General features: G+C 44.6%; 1 protein-coding gene across 20 annotated transcripts in view; it reads right to left on the bottom strand.

The window, feature by feature from the left end:
- LOC118379616 (protein unc-80 homolog) overlaps positions 1-21782 on the bottom strand; it is a 118919-nt gene that overhangs the window by 26676 nt on the left and 70461 nt on the right. For all 20 annotated transcript variants that reach the window (XM_052499901.1, XM_052499900.1, XM_052499897.1 and 17 more), the window contains exons 41-56: positions 21633-21727; positions 21435-21524; positions 21199-21300; positions 20780-20960; positions 20092-20357; positions 15340-15474; positions 15084-15222; positions 10216-10312; positions 9899-10069; positions 9379-9471; positions 8210-8449; positions 7609-7839; positions 4674-4797; positions 4324-4449; positions 4101-4224; positions 1054-1260 (exon numbers count right to left, since the gene is read on the bottom strand). In XM_052499901.1, the coding sequence (XP_052355861.1) occupies positions 1054-1260; positions 4101-4224; positions 4324-4449; positions 4674-4797; positions 7609-7839; positions 8210-8449; positions 9379-9471; positions 9899-10069; positions 10216-10312; positions 15084-15222; positions 15340-15474; positions 20092-20357; positions 20780-20960; positions 21199-21300; positions 21435-21524; positions 21633-21727 (2421 nt within the window). The remainder of the gene's footprint in view (positions 1-1053; positions 1261-4100; positions 4225-4323; positions 4450-4673; positions 4798-7608; positions 7840-8209; positions 8450-9378; positions 9472-9898; positions 10070-10215; positions 10313-15083; positions 15223-15339; positions 15475-20091; positions 20358-20779; positions 20961-21198; positions 21301-21434; positions 21525-21632; positions 21728-21782) is intronic.

Genomic DNA, 21782 nt, shown 5'->3' on the forward strand with positions numbered 1-21782 from the left:
GGCGAAGGTTCAAATTCCAACATGAAAACGGCCCTAAGCACACAGAGAAGACAACGCAGGAGTCTCTGAATTTCCTTGAGTGGCCCAGACAGAGCCTGGACTTGAACCCGATCGTACATCTTTGGAGAGGCCTGAAAATAGCTGTACAGCAACATTCCCCATCCAACCTGACAGAGCTTAAGAGGATCTGCAGAGAAGGCTGGGAGAAACTCCCCAAATACAGGTGTTATTGACCTATATATATTTTTTTAATTGAACCTTTATTTAACTAGGCAAGTCAGTTAAGAACAGATTCTTATTTACAATGACGGCCTACCCCGGGCAAACAGACGACACTGGGAAAATTGTGTGGTACCCTGTGGGTGTGCCAAGCTTGTAGCGTCATACCCAAGAAGACCTGAGGGTGTAATCACTGCCAGAGGTGCTTCAACAAAGTACTGAGTAGAGGGTCTGAATACTTATGTAAATGTGATATTTCCGTTGTTATTTTTAATAAATTTGCAAAAATGTCTAAACTTATTTTTGATTTGTCATTATGTGTAGATCGATGAGGAAAAAAACAATTTGATAAATTTTAGAATAAGGCTGTAATGTAACAAAATGTGGAAACATTTAAGGGGTCTGAATTCTTTCAGAAGGCACTGTACGCATGAGGGTGATTGAAAGATGAGGTCGACATTCCAGTCCTGTTGGTGGTGGTAATGCCCCTTAAAGTTGGTTGCCAACCGCCGTATGAAGTCCAACGAAGAAGACTGAAGGAGGAGAGATTACTAGAAACTAACTCAGTTGACCCTTTTATCTGTGGATAAATGTTAATATCCCAGGACAAGCTAGCTGGCTAAATTGACATGAATGTTGAATGCTTTTCGACCGGTCCCCGAATGAATATAGTTGGTTCAGAGTTTGTTTTGATATTTCAACCTGCGAGTCCTGATCATGTCTGGTGTGGCTGGACAAAATCAACACAGGCGCACGATGGCAGACGCACACGCTCACCCGGTCTAGTCAGCATGTGAGTCTACATTTAAATAGTCCAAGTCTGCATAACCCTACCCAGGTATGCAGCCTGACTGGTGGACTCGGCCAGGCCCTCTCTCCTAAGGTCCTTGCCCTGGTCCCCCGGGGTGGAGCAGTGGGCGGGGGACGTGTCCAGCATGAAGTTCTTGGTCCGGGACGTGCTGATGATGCGCGGGGGGAGGAGGATGTTGATGACCGTCTGCAGGAGCAGAGAGACCTCAGGCTGCTCCAGGTGTGGGGAGTCTGGATAGGGTGGAACACACACACACACACAGACACAGACAAACACACACAAAGACACAGACACACACACACACACACACACACACGCACACACACACACACACACACACACACACACACACACACACACACACACACACACACACACACACACACACACACACAACAAACACACACAAAGACACAGACACACACACACACACACACACACACACACACACACACACACACACACACACACACAGACACAGACACACACACACAGACACACACACACACACACACACACACACACACACACACACACACACAGACACAGACACAGACAAACACACACAAAGACACAGATACACACACACACACACACAGACACAGACAAACACACACAAAGACACACACACACACACACACACACACACACACACACACACACACACACACACACACACACACACACACACACACACACACACACACACACACACAGACAAACACACACAAAGACACAGACACACACACACACACACACAGACACACACACACACACAGACACAGACACAGACACAGACACACACACAGACACAGACACAGACACAGACACAGACACACACACACACACACACACACACAGACACAGACACAGACACACACACACACACACACAGACACACAAACACACACAAAGACACAGACACACACACACACACACACAGACACACACAGACACACACACACACACACACACACACACACAGACACGCACACGCGCACACGCGCACACGCGCACACGCGCACACACGCACACACGCACACACGCACACACAGACACACACACACACACACACACACACACACACACACACACACACACACACACACACACACACACACACACACACACACACACACACACACACACACACACACACACACACACACACACACACACACACACACACACACACACACACACAGGTTGCATTCAAGGCTGACTATTGCAGTTGTGCAACACATATCAACTAATCGTTAGGTGCCAGGTCATCGATGGCGCAGGCGAGCATCAGATTGTTATATACAGAGCTTTCAGAAAGTATTCCACATGTTGTTACTTTACAGCCTTATTCTAAAATGGATTCAATTGAACAAAATCAGCAATCTACACACATGGGGTATTATGTCATTATGGGGTATTATGTCATTATGGGGTATTATGTCATTATGGGGTGTTATGCCATTATGGGGTGTTATGCCATTATGGGGTGTTATGCCATTATGGGGTGTTATGCCATTATGGGGTATTATGCCATTATGGGGTAGTATGTCATTATGGGGTAGTATGTCATTATGAGGTATTATGTCATTATGGGGTATTATGTCATTATGGGGTATTATGTCATTACGGGGTAGTATGTCATTATGGGGTATTATGTCATTACGGGGTAGTATGTCATTATGGGGTATTATGTCATTATGGGGTATTATGTCATTATGGGGTATTATGTCATTATGGGGTATTATGTCATTATGGGGTGTTATGCCATTATGGGGTATTATGTCATTATGGGGTATTATGTCATTATGGGGTAGTATGTCATTATGGGGTAGTATGTCATTATGGGGTATTATGTCATTATGGGGTATTATGTCATTGGGTATTATGTCATTATGGGGTATTATGTCATTATGTCATGTCATTATGGGGTATTATGTCATTATGGGGTATTATGTCATTATGGGGTATTATGTCATTATGGGGTATTATGTCATTACGGGGTAGTATGTCATTACGGGGTATTATGTCATTATGGGGTATTATGTCATTATGGGGTATTATGTCATTATGGGGTAGTATTATCATTATGGGGTAGTATGTCATTATGGGGTATTATGTCATTATGGGGTATTATGTCATTATGGGGTATTATGTCATTACGGGTATTATGTCATTACGGGGTATTATGTCATTATAGTATGTCATTATATTATGTCATTATGGGGTATTATGTCATTATGGGGTATTATGTCATTATGGGGTATTATGTCATTATGGGGTATTATGTCATTACGGGGTAGTATGTCATTATGGGGTATTATGTCATTATGGGGTATTATGTCATTATGGGGTATTATGTCATTATGGGGTATTATGCCATTATTGGGTATTATGCCATTATGGGGTATTATGTCATTACGGGGTAGTATGTCATTATGGGGTATTATGTCATTACGGGGTAGTATGTCATTACGGGGTATTATGTCATTATGGGGTATTATGTCATTATGGGGTATTATGTCATTATGGGGTATTATGTCATTATGGGGTATTATGTCATTACGGGGTAGTATGTCATTACGGGGTATTATGTCATTATGGGGTATTATGTCATTATGGGGTATTATGTCATTACGGGGTAGTATGTCATTATGGGGTAGTATGTCATTATGGGGTATTATGTCATTATGGGGTATTATGTCATTACGGGGTAGTATGTCATTATGGGGTATTATGTCATTATGGGGTATTATGTCATTATGGGGTATTATGTCATTATGGGGTATTATGTCATTATGGGGTATTATGTGTAGATTGATGAGGGAAAAAACAATTGAATAAAACGTAGAATAAGGCTGTAAAGTCAAAGGGTCTGAATACTTTCTGAAGGCACTGTGTGATGCAGGTAGCTGATATTTTAACACATATCCAGGCGCTGTGAGTTCTAGCAGGTGACTGCAAGGTGACATTCAAGTCTGCCTGAAACACAGCCATTATTTCAGATGCACATATGCATACATACACCCACAGATTGGTGGCATTAGACCTCTTAACCCTGGGCTCTGACCTTTGCTCCCTGAACCCACTGTCAGCACGAATGGAATCAACAGGTTGAGCAGCATGCCCTCTCGCCTCTCCTGATTGGTGAAAGGGGAGATCACATGGCTCAGGGGGAAGTCATCCTTCAAAGCCTGTCAATCAGGGAAGAGAACAAGATAAATGTTTCATTATGACACACACACACACACACACACCACACACAGGTTAGTTCTTGGGCTGGGTAGTCTCACCTGTATCTGCAGAGCCACCAGGCGGACCACTGCTGTGCTGAAGGGTAGAGGTGGGGACAGATATGGGCTCAGGTGGAGCAGGGGCAGCCCATCAGCCACACTGGAGGGGCCTACTACCCCCATCACCTGAGAAACACACACAGATAGAGAAACACACACACACGCAAACAAGCAACATCATAGTTAAGTCACAGCACAGTGAGTATTTGAGGTGTGTGTGTGTGTGTGTGTGTGTGTGTGTGTGTGTGTGTGTGTGTGTGTGTGTGTGTGTGTGTGTGTGTGTGTGTGTGTGTGTGTGTGTGTGTGTGTGTGTGTGTGTGTGTGTGTGTGTGTGAGAGAGCACTCCTCACCAGGTTGACACAGACATTGATGAGGGAGCGGAGGTGAGGGAGGAAGGAGATGATTGGCTGACGCTGGAGAGTCAAACAGATACCTTCAATCAGACTACTGGCCGCCTCCCACTCCACCTGTCTCCTGTAGGACACACACGCACACGCAATCAGTATAAACACACACACACACACAGGCTCACTTGAGCACACACCCAAACAATCAGTATAAACACACTCACGCACAGACAAGCTCTCTCACACACACACACAAACACACACACTATCAGTATAAATACACACGCACGCACACAGGCTTGCTCACACACACACACACACATTAATTTACTAATCACGCTAATCAACATACACAGCAGAGGAGACTGATGGGAGGAGCTATAGAAGAACGGAGTCAAACATTTGGTTTACATATCTTTGATACAGTTCCAGCCATTACAATGAGCCCGTCCTCCTATAGCTCCTCCCACCAGCCTCCACTGATACACACATCCACTTTAAACACCAACACACTTAACAAAATATCACACTATAATTTCGCAGCTCATATTGACCATCACTACTCAGCAGAGTTATCAATAACCAGGTCCTGGTTCTGATGACTCTCTTTGTGGGCCTAAAGCAGCTCGTATTGACAGATGACATTGCAGAGCTCACAGACACACACATAAGCAGAGCCAAACTCAGCAGTCATGAGACTTTACAAACTACAACACACACAATCAAACTGTGAGCAGTCAGGAGCGGTGGCAATTAAACCCACGGAAGCAGAAGTGCATTACTCTGGCTAGTTCAGCCAGCTCGGCTAGGAACAGAGTGGACTACAGCTTTGGTACTTCACTCCACTGTAACACCACAGTACGGGACTTCACTCTACTGTAACACCACAGTACGGGACTTCACTCTACTGTAACACCACAGTACGGGACTTCACTCCACTGTAACACCACAGTACGGTACTTCACTCCACTGTAACACCACAGTACGGGACTTCACTCCACTGTAACACCACAGTACGGTACTTCACTCCACTGTAACACCACAGTACGGTACTTCACTCCACTGTAACACCACAGTACGGTACTTCACTCCACTGTAACACCACAGTACGGTACTTCACTCCACTGTAACACCACAGTACGGGACTTCACTCTACTGTAACACCACAGTACGGTACTTCACTCCACTGTAACACCACAGAACGGTACTTCACTCCACTGTAACACCACAGAACGGTACTTCACTCCACTGTAACACCACAGAACGGTACTTCACTCCACTGTAACACCACAGTACGGGACTTCACTCCACTGTAACACCACAGTACGGGACTTCACTCTACTGTAACACCACAGTACGGTACTTCACTCCACTGTAACACCACAGAACGGTACTTCACTCCACTGTAAATCAAATCAAATCAAATTTTATTTGTCACATACACATGGTTAGCAGATGTTAATGTGAGTGTAGCGAAATGCTTGTGCTTCTAGTTCCGACAATGCAGTAATAACCAACAAGTAATCTAACTAACAATTCCTAAACTACTATCTTATACACAGTGTAAGGGGATAAAGAATATGTACATAAGGATATATGAATGAGTGATGGTACAGAGCAGCATAGGCAAGATACAGTAGATGGTATCGAGTACAGTATATACATATGAGATGAGTATGTAAACAAAGTGGCATAGTTAAAGTGGCTAGTGATACATGTATTACATAAGGATGCAGTCGATGATATAGAGTACAGTATATACGTATGCATATGAGATGAATAATGTAGGGTAAGTAACATTATATAAGGTAGCATTGTTTAAAGTGGCTAGTGACACCACAGTATGGTCCTTCACTCCACTGTAACACCACAGTATGGTCCTTCACTCCACTATAACACCACAGTACGGTACTTCACTCCACTGTAACATCACAGTACGGTACTTCACTCCACTGTAACACCACGGTAAGGTACTTCACTCCACTGTAACATCACAGTACGGTACTTCACTCCACTGTAACATCACAGTACAGTAAGGTACTTCACTCCACTGTAACACCACAGTACGGTACTTCACTCCACTGTAACATCGATGTACGGTAAGGTACTTCACTCCACTGTAACATCGATGTACGGTAAGGTACTTCACTCCACTGTAACACCACAGGACGGTACTTCACTCCACTGTAACACCACAGTACGGTAAGGTACTTCACTCTACTGTAACACCACAGTACGGTACTTCACTCCACTGTGACACCACAGTACGGTACGGTACTTCACTCCACTGTAACACCACAGTACGGTAAGGTACTTCACTCTACTGTAACACCACAGTACGGTACTTCACTCCACTGTGACACCACAGTACGGTACGGTACTTCACTCCACTGTGACGCCACAGTACGGTACGGTATTTCACTCCACTGTAACACCACAGTACGGTACGGTACTTCACTCCACTGTGACACTACGGTACGGTACTTCACTCTACTGTAACACCACAGTACGGTACTTCACTCTACTGTAACACCACAGTACGGTACGGTACTTCACTCCACTGTGACGCCACAGTACGGTACTTCACTCCACTGTAACACCACAGTACGGTACTTCACTCCACTTTTAACACCACAGTACGGTACTTCACTCTACTGTAACACCACAGACGGTACTTCACTCCACTTTAACACCACGGTAAGGTACTTCACTCTACTGTAACACCACAGACGGTACTTCACTCCACTTTAACACCACAGTACGGTACTTCACTCCACTGTAACACCACAGTACAGTACTTCACTCTACTGTAACACCACAGTACGGTACTTCACTCCACTGTAACACCACAGTACGGTACTTCACTCCACTGTAACACCACAGTACGACACGGTTGTGAAGGAGCAAGGGTTAAAGGGCGCGCAGCACGGCAACAGACCTGGAGCACAGAGCCTGTGGGCGAGCGCACCTGAGCGTAGGCATCTTGTGGATCTTGTTGAACATGCGGTCAAGCCGCTTCAGGATGAGGATGAGGGCGGGCCGCACGGCCTCGGACGACCAATCGGTGATGGGCAGCATCCCAGTGACGTAGCGCCGCAGGCCTCGGCTCTCCATGGTCAGGCTGTCGTAGGGGGCCAGCTTCAGGAGGGAGTGAGCGATCTCTGCCAATCTGGGGGAAAACACATAACCACACACACAAACACAGAAAATGATCAGACACAAAAACACACATGCAATCATATAGACATGCACAACCGCATGCACAGTCAGGGAATTACATACACACACACATCGCACTCATCCACACACAAGGCATACAGATTATACACACAAAATTGCACACAAACAATTCTAAACGTTTCTGCAAATCCGGTCCCTGTATGCGTCCATACCATAGCTGAGTGAATAGTGATGTCATACCCGGTTAAAATGTGTGTCATTTGTGGCCACTTTCACCCATGTGGGTGCTGCACATTGGGCATTGAATGAGGATAGTTTCCACCTGGTTGAAACACTATGCACGAAATCCAACCATTCACCTCATGTGGGACTTGATGTCCAGCAGCTCTAAGGCGGTGACACGGGGTTCCCCGGCCACGTTCTGCAGGATCTTGAGGCGCGGGCCGCAGTGCTTGTAGAACTCAGTGCAGATGTTCAGGAGGGACTCCCGGGGCCGGCGAAACTCCTCACGGGCGATACGCTCGTCCATCTCCTCGCGAGGCATCCCCTGGCCCTCCTCCAACAGGTGAAGGTTGTCCCTGATGCCGGACACAAGGCGACTGACATTGACACCAAGCAACACGAGTACACGACACAAACAAGCATCCATGAAACATGACCCTCTGTACCAACTGTGGTGTAAACACATGGGACATCTTCTATTGTCTTTGGGGGTATTTTCTTCTGTTGTGATGATGACCTGTACATAGGTTTCTTTAGGATATCACTACGGCAACAGCATCCAGGGACAACAAACAACACTATATGTATGTCTTACAGTTATGAAGAGAATTAGGAAAAGTAACAAAACAGTATGTTAGTAACAGCCAAGTGGACAGTTTCTTTAAGAGACTAAAATGAAAGGCCTCCCGGGTGGCGCAGTGGTTAAGGGCGCTCTACTGCAGCGCCAGCTGTGCCATCAGAGTCCCTGGGTTCGTGCCCAGGCTCTGTCATAACCGGCTGCGACTGGGAGATCCGTGGGGCGACGCACAATTGGCCTAGCGTCGTCCGGGTTAGGGGGGCTTGGTCGGTAGGGATGTCCTTGTCTCATCGCGCACCAGCGACTCCTGTGGCGGGCCGGGTGCAGTGAGCGCTAGCCAAGGTTGCCAGGTACACGGTGTTTCCTCCGGCACATTGGTGCGGCTGGCTTCCGGATTGGATGCGCGCTGTGTAAAGAAGCAGTACGGCTGGTTGGGTTGTGTATCGGAGGACGCATGACTTTCAACCTTCTCACGAGCCCGTACGGGAGTTGTAGCGATGAGACAAGATAGTAGCTACTACAACAATTGGATACCACAAAATTGGGGAGAAAAAGGGGTAAAAAAATAAATTAAGAGACTAAAATGAACGTGAAATAAATCAATACTATGTCCAAAAGAACACCCTTTTCCCTATATAGTGCACTACAGCCCTATGGCTCTGGCCAAAGGTAGTGCATTAGGGGTGCCATTTTGGACACAATCCGGCAGGTGTAAAGGCTACTCCACACCTGGTGTTGGGCCCTCCAGACATGGCGTGGTTGGCAGTCGTTGCACCTTTGTGTCCCTGGTCACAGCGACTCAACTGGGGGGCAGTCATAGGCCTGAGAGGGGATAGGAGGGGTGGGAATGGGAGGAAGGGGTTGGGATAGGAGGGGTGGGGATGGGAGGGAGGGGTTGGGATAGGAGGGGTGGGGATGGGAGGGAGGGGAGGAAGATAGCAGAGAAAAAGGACAAATGTCACATTCAATTAGGGCTTGGAACATACATTTAGAAAGACATGATGAGCCATATCTGATTAACAGATGTATTAACAGTGTGTGTGTGTGTGTGTGTGTGTGTGTGTGTGTGTGTGTGTGTGTGTGTGTGTGTGTGTGTGTGTGTGTGTGTGTGTGTGTGTGTGTGTGTGTGTGTGTGTGTGTGTGTGTGTGTGTGTGTGTGTGTGTGTGTGTGTGTGTGTGTGTGTGTGTGTGTGTGTGTGTGTGTGTGTGTGTGTGTGTGTGTGTGTGTGTGTGTGTGTGTGTGTCTGACCGTGTGAGGGTCTCTGAGCTATAGAGCAGGGCCTGCAGGGAGGTGGCCAGGGCGGCGATGGCGGCGATCTCGTCCCGCGCTGCCGAGGCTGACTCCATGGTCATGGTGTTGCTCTTCAGCTTCTGGAGAAAACATGGCACCAGGGCCTCCAGCACCATCAGCATCTGTAGGCTGATACCGTGCACACACACACACACACACACACACACACACACACACACACACACACACACAGATAGGAGAGGACGTTGGCATTTAGTAAGACAACTGTACAATGTTGATATGCTGGGTTGGCGGTGAGTGATGTGAAACCACACCTCCTGAAAGACTCTGGTGCGTAGGCCACCACCGTCACACACAGCTTGATGGACTCACTGATGGAGAAGGCCAGGTCCTCACTACCATAGCAGAAGTCTGAAACAGAGGGAACCACTGGAATTCATGCTGGAGCACTTTCAGGGCTTAAAATATACTATAGGAAGAACATGACTATTATCAGTCAAGTTCTATTGTTTAATATAACTAGGAGAATCCTGCCAATGATAAACTCCAGGTCTTAGTAAGAGTCTATTAACTAGGAGAATCCTGCCAATGAGAAACTAGTGGCCTTAGTAAGAGTCTATTAACTAGGAGAATCCTAACAATGAGAAACTCCAGGTCTTAGTAAGAGTCTATTAACTAGGAGAATCCTGACAATGAGAAACTCCAGGCCTTAGTAAGAGTCTATTAACTAGGAGAATCCTGACAATGAGAAACTCCAGGTCTTAGTAAGAGTCTATTAACTAGGAGAATCCTGACAATGAGAAACTCCAGGCCTTAGTAAGAGTCTATTAACTAGGAGAATCCTGACAATGAGAAACTCCAGGTCTTAGTAAGAGTCTATTAACTAGGAGAATCCTGCCAATGAGAAACTAGTGGCCTTAGTAAGAGTCTATTAACTAGGAGAATCCTAACAATGAGAAACTCCAGGTCTTAGTAAGAGTCTATTAACTAGGAGAATCCTGACAATGAGAAACTCCAGGTCTTAGTAAGAGTCTATTAACTAGGAGAATCCTGCCAATGAGAAACTCTTAGTAAGAGTCAGTGGCCTTAGTAAGAGTCTATTAACTAGGAGAATCCTGACAATGAGAAACTCCAGGTCTTAGTAAGAGTCTATTAACTAGGAGAATCCTGACAATGAGAAACTCCAGGCCTTAGTAAGAGTCTATTAACTAGGAGAATCCTGACAATGAGAAACTCCAGGTCTTAGTAAGAGTCTATTAACTAGGAGAATCCTGACAATGAGAAACTCCAGGCCTTAGTAAGAGTCTATTAACTAGGAGAACAATGAGAAACCTTAGACAAACTAGGAGAATGACAATGAAAACTCCAGTCTTAGTAAGAGAAACTCCAGGCCTTAGTAAGAGTCTAACTAGGAGAATCCTGACAATGAGAAACTCCAGGCCTTAGTAAGAGTCTATTAACTAGGAGAATCCTGACAATGAGAAACTCCAGGCCTTAGTAAGAGTCTATTAACTAGGAGAATACAATGAGAAACTCCAGGCCTTAGTAAGAGTCTATTAACTAGAGAATCCTGACAATGAGAAACTCCAGGCCTTAGTAAGAGTCTATTAACTAGGAGAATCCTGACAATGAGAAACTCCAGGCCTTAGTAAGAGTCTATTAACTAGGAGAATCCTGACAATGAGAAACTCCAGGCCTTAGTAAGAGTCTATTAACTAGGAGAATCCTGACAATGAGAAACTCCAGGCCTTAGTAAGAGTCTATTAACTAGGAGAATCCTGACAATGAGAAACTCCAGGCCTTAGTAAGAGTCTATTAACTAGGAGAATCCTGACAATGAGAAACTCCAGGCCTTAGTAAGAGTCTATTAACTAGGAGAATCCTGACAATGAGAAACTCCAGGCCTTAGTAAGAGTCTATTAACTAGGAGAATCCTGACAATGAGAAACTCCAGGCCTTAGTAAGAGTCTATTAACTAGGAGAATCCTGACAATGAGAAACTCCAGGCCTTAGTAAGAGTCTATTAACTAGGAGAATCCTGACAATGAGAAACTCCAGGCCTTAGTAAGAGTCTATTAACTAGGAGAATCCTGACAATGAGAAACTCCAGGCCTTAGTAAGAGTCTAAACTAGAGAATCCTGACAATGAGAAACTCCAGGCCTTAGTAAGAGTCTATTAACTAGGAGAATCCTGACAATGAGAAACTCCAGGCCTTAGTAAGAGTCTATTAACTAGGAGAATCCTGACAATGAGAAACTCCAGGCCTTAGTAAGAGTCTATTAACTAGGAGAATCCTGACAATGAGAAACTCCAGGCCTTAGTAAGAGTCTATTAACTAGTAAGAGTCTATTAACTAGGAGAATCCTGACAATGAGAAACTCCAGGCCTTAGTAAGAGTCTATTAACTAGGAGAATCCTGACAATGAGAAACTCCAGGCCTTAGTAAGAGTCTATTAACTAGGAGAATCCTGACAATGAGAAACTCCAGGCCTTAGTAAGAGTCTATTAACTAGGAGAATCCTGACAATGAGAAACTCCAGGCCTTAGTAAGAGTCTATTAACTAGGAGAATCCTGACAATGAGAAACAATGAGAAACTCCAGGAAACCTTAGTAAGAGTCTATTAACTAGGAGAATCCTGACAATGAGAAACTCCAGGCCTTAGTAAGAGTCTATTAACTAGGAGAATCCTGACAATGAGAAACTCCAGGCCTTAGTAAGAGTCTATTAACTAGAGAATCCTGACAATGAGAAACTCAGGCCTTAGTAAGAGTCTATTAACTAGGAGAATACAATGAGAAACTCCAGGCCTTAAAGAGTCTATTAACTAGGAGAATCCTGACAATGAGAAACTCCAGGCCTTAGTAAGAGTCTATTAACTAGAGAATCCTGACAATGAGAAACTCCAGGCCTTAGTAAGAGTCTATTAACTAGGAGAATCCTGACAATGAGAAACTCCAGGCCTTAGTAAGAGTCTATTAACTAGGAGAATCCTGACAATGAGAAACTCTAGGCCTTAGTAAGAGTCTATTAACTAGGAGAATCCTGACAATGAGAAACTCCAGGCCTTAGTAAGAGTCTATTAACTAGGAGAATCCTGACAATGAGAAACTCCAGGCCTTAGTAAGAGTCTATTAACTAGGAGAATCCTGACAATGAGAAACTCAGGCCTTAGTAAGAGTCTATTAACTAGGAGAATCCAATGAGAAACTCCAGGCCTTAGTAAGAGTCTATTAACTAGGAGAATCCTGACAATGAGAAACTCCAGGCCTTAGTAAGAGTCTATTAACTAGGAGAATCCTGACAATGAGAAACTCCAGGCCTTAGTAAGAGTCTATTAACTAGGAGAATCCTGACAATGAGAAACTCCAGGCCTTAGTAAGAGTCTATTAACTAGGAGAATCCTGACAATGAGAAACTCCAGGCCTTAGTAAGAGTCTATTAACTAGGAGAATCCTGACAATGAGAAACTCCAGGCCTTAGTAAGAGTCTATTAACTAGGAGAATCCTGACAATGAGAAACTCCAGGCCTTAGTAAGAGTCTATTAACTAGGAGAATCCTGAAATGAGAAACTCAGGCCTTAGTAAGAGTCTAAACTAGGAGAATCCTGACAATGAGAAACTCCAGGCCTTAGTAAGAGTCTATTAACTAGAGAATCTGAGGAGAAACTCCAGGAGTAAGAGTCTATTAACTAGGCGAATCCTGAATCCTTAGTAAGAGTCTATTAACTAGAGAATCCTGACAATGAGAAACTCCAGGCCTTAGTAAGAGTCTATTAACTAGGAGAATCCTGACAATGAGAAACTCCAGGCCTTAGTAAGAGTCTATTAACTAGGAGAATCCTGACTCAGGCCTTAGTAAGAGTCTATTAACTAGGCCTTAGAAACTCCCGGCCTTAGTAGAGTCAAGAATGAATGAAAACTCCAGGCCTTAGTAAGAGTCTATTAACTAGGAGAATCCTGACAATGAGAAACTCCAGGCCTTAGTAAGAGTCTATTAACTAGGAGAATCCTGACAATGAGAAACTCCAGGCCTTAGTAAGAGTCTATTAACTAGGAGAATCCTGACAATGAGAAACTCCAGGCCTTAGTAAGAGTCTATTAACTAGGAGAATCCTGACAATGAGAAACTCCAGGCCTTAGTAAGAGTCTATTAACTAGGAGAATCCTGACAATGAGAAACTCCAGGCCTTAGTAAGAGTCTATTAACTAGGAGAATCCTGACAATGAGAAACTCCAGGCCTTAGTAAGAGTCTATTAACTAGGAGAATCCTGACAATGAGAAACTCCAGGCCTTAGTAAGAGTCTATTAACTAGGAGAATCCTGACAATGAGAAACTCCCTTAGGCCTAGTATCTATTAACTAGGAGAATCCTGACAATGAGAAACTCCCGGCCTTAGTAAGAGTCTATTAACTAGGAGAATCCTGACAATGAGAAACTCCAGGCCTTAGTAAGAGTCTATTAACTAGGAGAATCCTGACAATGAGAAACTCCAGGCCTTAGTAAGAGTCTATTAACTAGGAGAATCCTGACAATGAGAAACTCCAGGCCTTAGTAAGAGTCTATTAACTAGGAGAATCCTGACAATGAGAAACTCCAGGCCTTAGTAAGAGTCTATTAACTAGGAGAATCCTGACAATGAGAAACTCCAGGCCTTAGTAAGAGTCTATTAACTAGGATAATCCTGACAATGAGAAACTCCAGGCCTTAGTAAGAGTCTATTAACTAGGAGAATCCTGACAATGAGAAACTCCAGGCCTTAGTAAGAGTCTATTAACTAGGAGAATCCTGACAATGAGAAACTCCAGGCCTTAGTAAGAGTCTATTAACTATTTATTTATTTTCTCCTGATCAGCTCACGCTGTCATTAAAACAACTCCTCTCTTTAAACAATCCACGCCAGCAAAACGATGTGGGCTAGTCAAAGGTAGAACAGTATAAGGAAAATGGTCCTCTGTAGCTCAGTTGGGACAGCATGGTGCTTGCAGCGCTAGGATGGTGGGTTCGAATCCTGGAACCATCTGTACGTACATTGTATGCATGACCGTAAGTCGTTTTGGACAGAAGCGTCTGATAAATGGTATACAGGATATTGAACAGGGTGCCATGTCAGACACAACCTCTAATGATATAATAGTCCCGAGTGATGGGACCCAGGGGGGTTGAGGTGGTGGTGTTACCCAGGGATCGTAGGGGTTTTTCAGCCTTGACCAGCTCCAGGGCATCCAGGGTATCACGCGTCTCTCCCTCCAGAGAGACCAGCAGGTCAAACAGGCACTGAGCAGACACCCCCTTAGACAGGCCTGTACTGGTGCACGTCTGGGAGGGAGACAGTCACATGGTTAAACGACACACGCAGATGCAGATATGCTCATAAGGGGAGACCTAGTCAGTTGCACAGTTGAATCAGAGAGGTGCTTATGCAAACACACTTACTGTGAACTCCAGCAGTGGGGCCACGCTGGCAAACAGCTGGAGGATGAAGGGTTTACGGTGCAGGATGTAGAACTGTCTGACGCAGAACTCTATCCCCTGTCTCAGCAGCGGGTTACTCTCATAGTCAGCATAGGACTACAACACATTACAGTGGGTTACTGTCATAGTCAGCATAGGACTACAACACATTACAGTGGGTTACTGTCATAGTCAGCATAGGACTACAACACATTACAGTGGGTTACTCTCATAGTCAGCATAGGACTACAACACATTACAGTGGGTTACTCTCATAGTCAGCATAGGACTACAACACATTACAGTGGGTTACTCTCATAGTCAGCATAGGACTACAACACATTACAGTGGGTTACTGTCATAGTCAGCATAGGACTACAACACATTACAGTGTGTTACTGTCATAGTCAGCATAGGACTACACCACATTACAGTGGGTTACTGTCATAGTCAGCATAGGACTACAACACATTACAGTGGGTTACTGTCATAGTCTAGGACTACAACACATTACAGTGTGTTACTGTCAGTCAGCATAGGACTACAACACATTACAGTGGGTTACTGTCATAGTCAACAGCATAGGATACAACACATTTACTTTTACATTTACTGTCATTTAGTCAGCATAGGACTACAACACATTACAGTGGGTTACCTTCATGACATCATGGACTACAACACATTACAGTGTGGGTTACTGTCATAGTCAGCATAGGACTACAACACACAGTTTACAGTCAGCATAGGACTTTACAGTGGGTTACTGTCAGTCAGCATAGGACTACAACACATTACAGTGGGTTACTGTCATAGTCAGCATAGGACTACAACACATTACAGTGGGTTACTGTCATAGTCAGCATAGGACTACAACACATTACAGTGGGTTACTGTCATAGTCAGCATAGGACTACAACACATTACAGTGGGTTACTGTCATAGTCAGCATAGGAGTCAGCATAGGACACATTACAGTGGGTTACTGTCATAGTCAGCATAGGGGTTACTACAGCATAGGACTACAACACATTACAGTGGGTTACTGTCATAGTCAGCATAGGACTACAACACATTACAGTGGGTTACTGTCATAGTCAGCATAGGACTACAACACATTACAGTGGGTTACTGTCATAGTCAGCATAGGACTACAACACATTACAGTGGGTTACTGTCATAGTCAGCATAGGACTACAACACATTACAGTGGGTTACTGTCATAGTCAGCATAGGACTACAACACATTACAGTGGGTTACTGTCATAGTCAGCATAGGACTACAACACATTACAGTGGGTTACTGTCATAGTCAGCATCAGGACTACAACACATTACAGTGGGTTACTGTCATAGTCAGCATAGGACTACAACACATTACAGTGGGTTACTGTCATAGTCAGCATAGGACTACAACACATTACAGTGGGTTACTGTCAGTCAGCATAGGACTACAACACATTACAGTGGGTTACTGTCAGTCAGCATAGGACTACAACACATTACAGTGGGTTACTGTCATAGTCAGCATAGGACTACAACACATTACAGTGGGTTACTGTCATAGTCAGCATAGGACTACAACACATTACAGTCAGTCAGCATAGGACTACAACACATTACAGTGGGTTACTGTCATAGTCAGCATCAGGACTACAACACATTACAGTGGGTTACTGTCATAGTCAGCATAGGACTACAACACATTACAGTGGGTTACTGTCATAGTCAGCATAGGACTACAACACATTACAGTGGGTTACTGTCATAGTCAGCATAGGACTACAACACATTACAGTGGGTTACTGTCATAGTCAGAACACATTACAGGGGTTACTACAGCATAGGACTACAACACATTACAGCTGATAGGACTACAACACATTACAGTGGGTTACTGTCATAGGACTCAGCATCAGGACTACAACACATTACAGTGGGTTACTGTCATAGTCAGCATAGGACTACAACACATTACAGTGGGTTACTGTCATAGTCAGCATAGGACTACAACACATTACAGTGGGTTACTGTCATAGTCAGCATAGGACTACAACACATTACAGTGGGTTACTGTCATAGTCAGCATAGGACTACAACACATTACAGTGGGTTACTGTCATAGTACAGTAGTCAGCAGGACTACAACACAGTGGGTTACTGTCAGTGGGTTACTGTCATCAGTCAGTTACAGGACTACAACACATTACAGTGGGTTACTGTGGTTACTGTCATAGTCAGCATAGGACTACAACACATTACAGTGGGTTACTGTCATAGTCAGCATAGGACTACAACACATTACAGTGGGTTACTGTCATAGTCAGCATAGGACTACAACACATTACAGTGGGTTACTGTCATAGGGTTACAGTGGGTTACATAGTCAGCATAGGACTACAACACATTACAGTGGGTTACTGTCATAGTCAGCATAGGACTACAACACATTACAGTGGGTTACTGTCATAGTCAGCATAGGACTACAACACATTACAGTGGGTTACTGTCATAGTCAGCATAGGACTACAACACATTACAGTGGGTTACTGTCAGTCAGCATAGGACTACAACACATTACAGTGGGTTACTGTCATAGTCAGCATAGGACTACAACACATTACAGTGGGTTACTGTCAGTCAGCATAGGACTACAACACATTACAGTGGGTTACTGTCATAGTCAGCATAGGACTACAACACATTACAGTGGGTTACTGTCATAGTCAGCATAGGGGTTACTGTCAAGTCAGCATAGGACTACATTACAGTGGGTTACTGTCATAGTCAGCATAGGACTACAACACATTACAGTGGGTTACTGTCATAGTCAGCATAGGACAACACATTACAGTGGGTTACTGTCATAGTCAGCATAGGACTACAACACATTACAGTGGGTTACTGTCATAGTCAGCATAGGACTACAACACATTACAGTGGGTTACTGTCATAGTCAGCATAGGACTACAACACATTACAGTGGGTTACTGTCATAGTCAGCATAGGTGGGTTACTGTCATAGTCAGCTACAACACATTACAGTGGGTTACTGTCATAGTCAGCATAGGACTACAACACATTACAGTGGGTTACTATAGTCAGCATAGGACTACAACACATTACAGTGGGTTACTGTCATAGTCAGCATAGGACTACAACACATTACAGTGGGTTACTGTCATAGTCAGCATAGGACTACAACACATTACAGTGGGTTACTGTCATAGTCAGCATAGGACTACAACACATTACAGTGGGTTACTGTCATAGTCAGCATAGGACTACAACACATTACAGTGGGTTACTGTCATAGTCAGCATAGGACTACAACACATTACAGTGGGTTACTGTCATAGTCAGCATAGGACTACAACACATTACAGTGGGTTACTGTCATAGTCAGCATAGGACTACAACACATTACAGTGGGTTACTGTCATAGTCAGCATAGGACTACAACACATTACAGTGGGTTACTGTCATAGTCAGCATAGGACTACAACACATTACAGTGGGTTACTGTCATAGTCAGCATAGGACTACAACACATTACAGTGGGTTACTCTCATAGTCAGCATAGGACTACAACACATTACAGTGGGTTACTGTCATAGTCAGCATAGGACTACAACACATTACAGTGGGTTACTGTCATAGTCAGCATAGGACTACACCACATTACAGTGGGTTACTGTCATAGTCAGCATAGGACTACAACACATTACAGTGGGTTACTGTCAGTCAGCATAGGACGACAACACATTATAGGGAGTAATCATATGAGCTTGTAAGGATGCATTGTCATACTGCAACACCATGTTTAGGCCCAATTCAGAATGCATTGTGGGATTTGGTCTGTAATCTCTGTGGCCTCCTAGAGCTGGGTTGAAGCATTATCTTGGCACCAACATTTATGTATTTGTATTTTAAATACTTATTTACTGTGTATTTAAGGATTTTCAAATAATGTGGCCGAATCAACGACTTAATTTTAAAGTATTCAAATAATGATGAATCCCCGGTGAGTTCCATTGTCATCATATTGACCATGCGTTGCTAGTGGCTATAAACATCTGCTCCCAAGCTTCAACTCAACTCAACTCTAACCTGACCCAGCCCAGCCTGTGTTTCTGTAAGTCAGCACTATATTATGCAGTGAGACTGACTCACAGAAAGGGAAAGGGGATGCCTAGTCAGTTGCACAACTGAATGGATTCAACCAATGTGTGTTCTGCATTTGACGCAACCCCTCTGAACCAGAGATGTGCGGGTGGCTCTGCCCTAATCCACGTCATCGGTGCCTGGGAAGCAGTTGTTGTTGGGCGTTAACTGCCTTGCTCAAGAGCCGAACGGCACCATTTTCCACCTTGCTGGCTCGGGGATTCAAACCAGCGACCTTTCGGTTACTGTTCCAACGCTCTTATCCACAAGGCTACCTGCCGCCCACCGCCCCCCTCACAATGACGACAGATTGTGAGACACATTTGGGCAGTGGTTGGCATGGTTCCAAGGTTGCATTGATATAAGCTCAGTTATGTGACTTCTTCCTGTAATGGTTGGGGTTAGGATTTAGGGAGGCTACATTTATCCTAGATCTCTAACCTTTAACCCCAGCAGGTGGATGAAATAGCACCATGAAACTGATCTAAGATTAGTTCCACATTTTCAGCCTCTAATAGAGAACAACAACCTGCTGGACCTGTAAACTGATCCTAGAATTGTACTACCTACCTGCAACATGGTGGGGAGGAGCCACTGGTATCCACTCAGGGAGAACAGGTGGTTGAAGTGAACGGCCGTGTTGATGGCAGTAGCCGTGTACTGCCTGAGGAGGGCGCTGTCCTCGGGGTGCAGCAGCAGGGCACCGTTGAACACGTTCAGGAAGAGCATGATCTCGTCCCCCCACGGGTACTCACTGGGCATGCCCAGAAACATCTCTTCCAGTAGTTTGATCCACAGGACTTTGTGGAGAGTGTCCAGGCCGAAGAGCTCCTTGCCTGGGGAGAGGATAGCACAATATGGGGCTAACTCACTATGGAAGCCCCTTTGAAATGAAGACTTTCATGCTTCCCAAGTTTTGGTAGACTTTTGTTTTGTGATCTGTGTTGTCTGGTTCGAAGATGCACCACAGATATACAATGTAGCACAGTACTTTACTCTATTACATCTTATTTTTAAAATGCAACTAATCTCAAGGGTTGGGGTCAATTCCTTTCCAATTCCAGTCAATTCAGAAAGTAAACCAAATTCCAATTCCAAGTTGTCCTCATTGAAAAGCATTGAAGAGAATTGGAATTTCGGTGAACTTCCTGAACTGACCGGAATTAAAATGGTATTAACCCCAACTCTGATCATCTCTCTTTATTGTCTTGTTTGTTCACTCAGGTACCATTCCAGATGGGGTCCACTCCAGTCTTACCCTGTGGCTCGCTGAAGAGAGAGAACTCCCCGTCGATGGCCGTGCGGGGGAAGGAGGGCAGGCGGAGCAGGTCTTCTTGGAGCATGGACACATGGGACTGTTTGTGGACGGCCGGCATGTTCTGGGTCAGGGAGATGAGGAATAGAACACGGCCCACCTCCTCCAGTTTACGGGAAAACACCTAGGGAGAGAGGGGAGGGGGAGGGAGGGACAGGAAGGGGACACACTGAGTATGCACAAGAGGCTGAGACAAGCACCAGTAAAGATATGAACAGAAGGTCACACTTCTCAAACGGTTAAAGCCACAGTTGGGGGATTTTTAGTCATTTATACTGTGTGTCCTCTTTGGTGATGTGCACAAATTGCAGAGCGTGGCTTTAACTGCGAGATTTAAACCTGAAACATAACACACATACTACCTGTTTCTGAATGAGTTCCTGTCCTTTCTCTGGCAGCATGTGGACCAGGTTGAGCTGGGGAGACACAGACCTCCTGAACGGATAGATGTCCCTCACAAAGGTCTGAAGTTGAGAAAGACAGTCAGAAAGCCCATTATGTAGTCACTGATGGAGAAGACATTCTCATGGTCATTCTAGACATCTACACATAACCTCACAGTTCATAACACCACTTGGAAATGGATGGGAATTCCAACCTTGGAATAGTGAATGAGGTTCCAGCGCTTGTCCATGAGGAAGTAGTGTGCCGACCGAGACTCGGGAATGTTGAAGAACTCCAAACACTCCTGTTAGGGAAGAGAGAGGCCAACGAATTGGGGATGACTTCAGTGTATCCCTGAGAATGTTCTGTCATGATCTGTAGAATGCAGATCAACTCTATGATGAGAAGTTACCTTGAGCAAGGCATCAAACTGAGTGTCTTCATGTACAGGCAACTGGGTAGGAATGTCACACTCATTCTGCCCGTGCACTACCAGGGTCTTGGTTCCTGCAAGGACATACATGATTTACTATATTACCCACATGTAGCAGTCAACATTATA

This window comes from Oncorhynchus keta, chromosome 37, assembly GCF_023373465.1.
Source record: "Oncorhynchus keta strain PuntledgeMale-10-30-2019 chromosome 37, Oket_V2, whole genome shotgun sequence".
Taxonomy (NCBI): domain Eukaryota; kingdom Metazoa; phylum Chordata; class Actinopteri; order Salmoniformes; family Salmonidae; genus Oncorhynchus; species Oncorhynchus keta.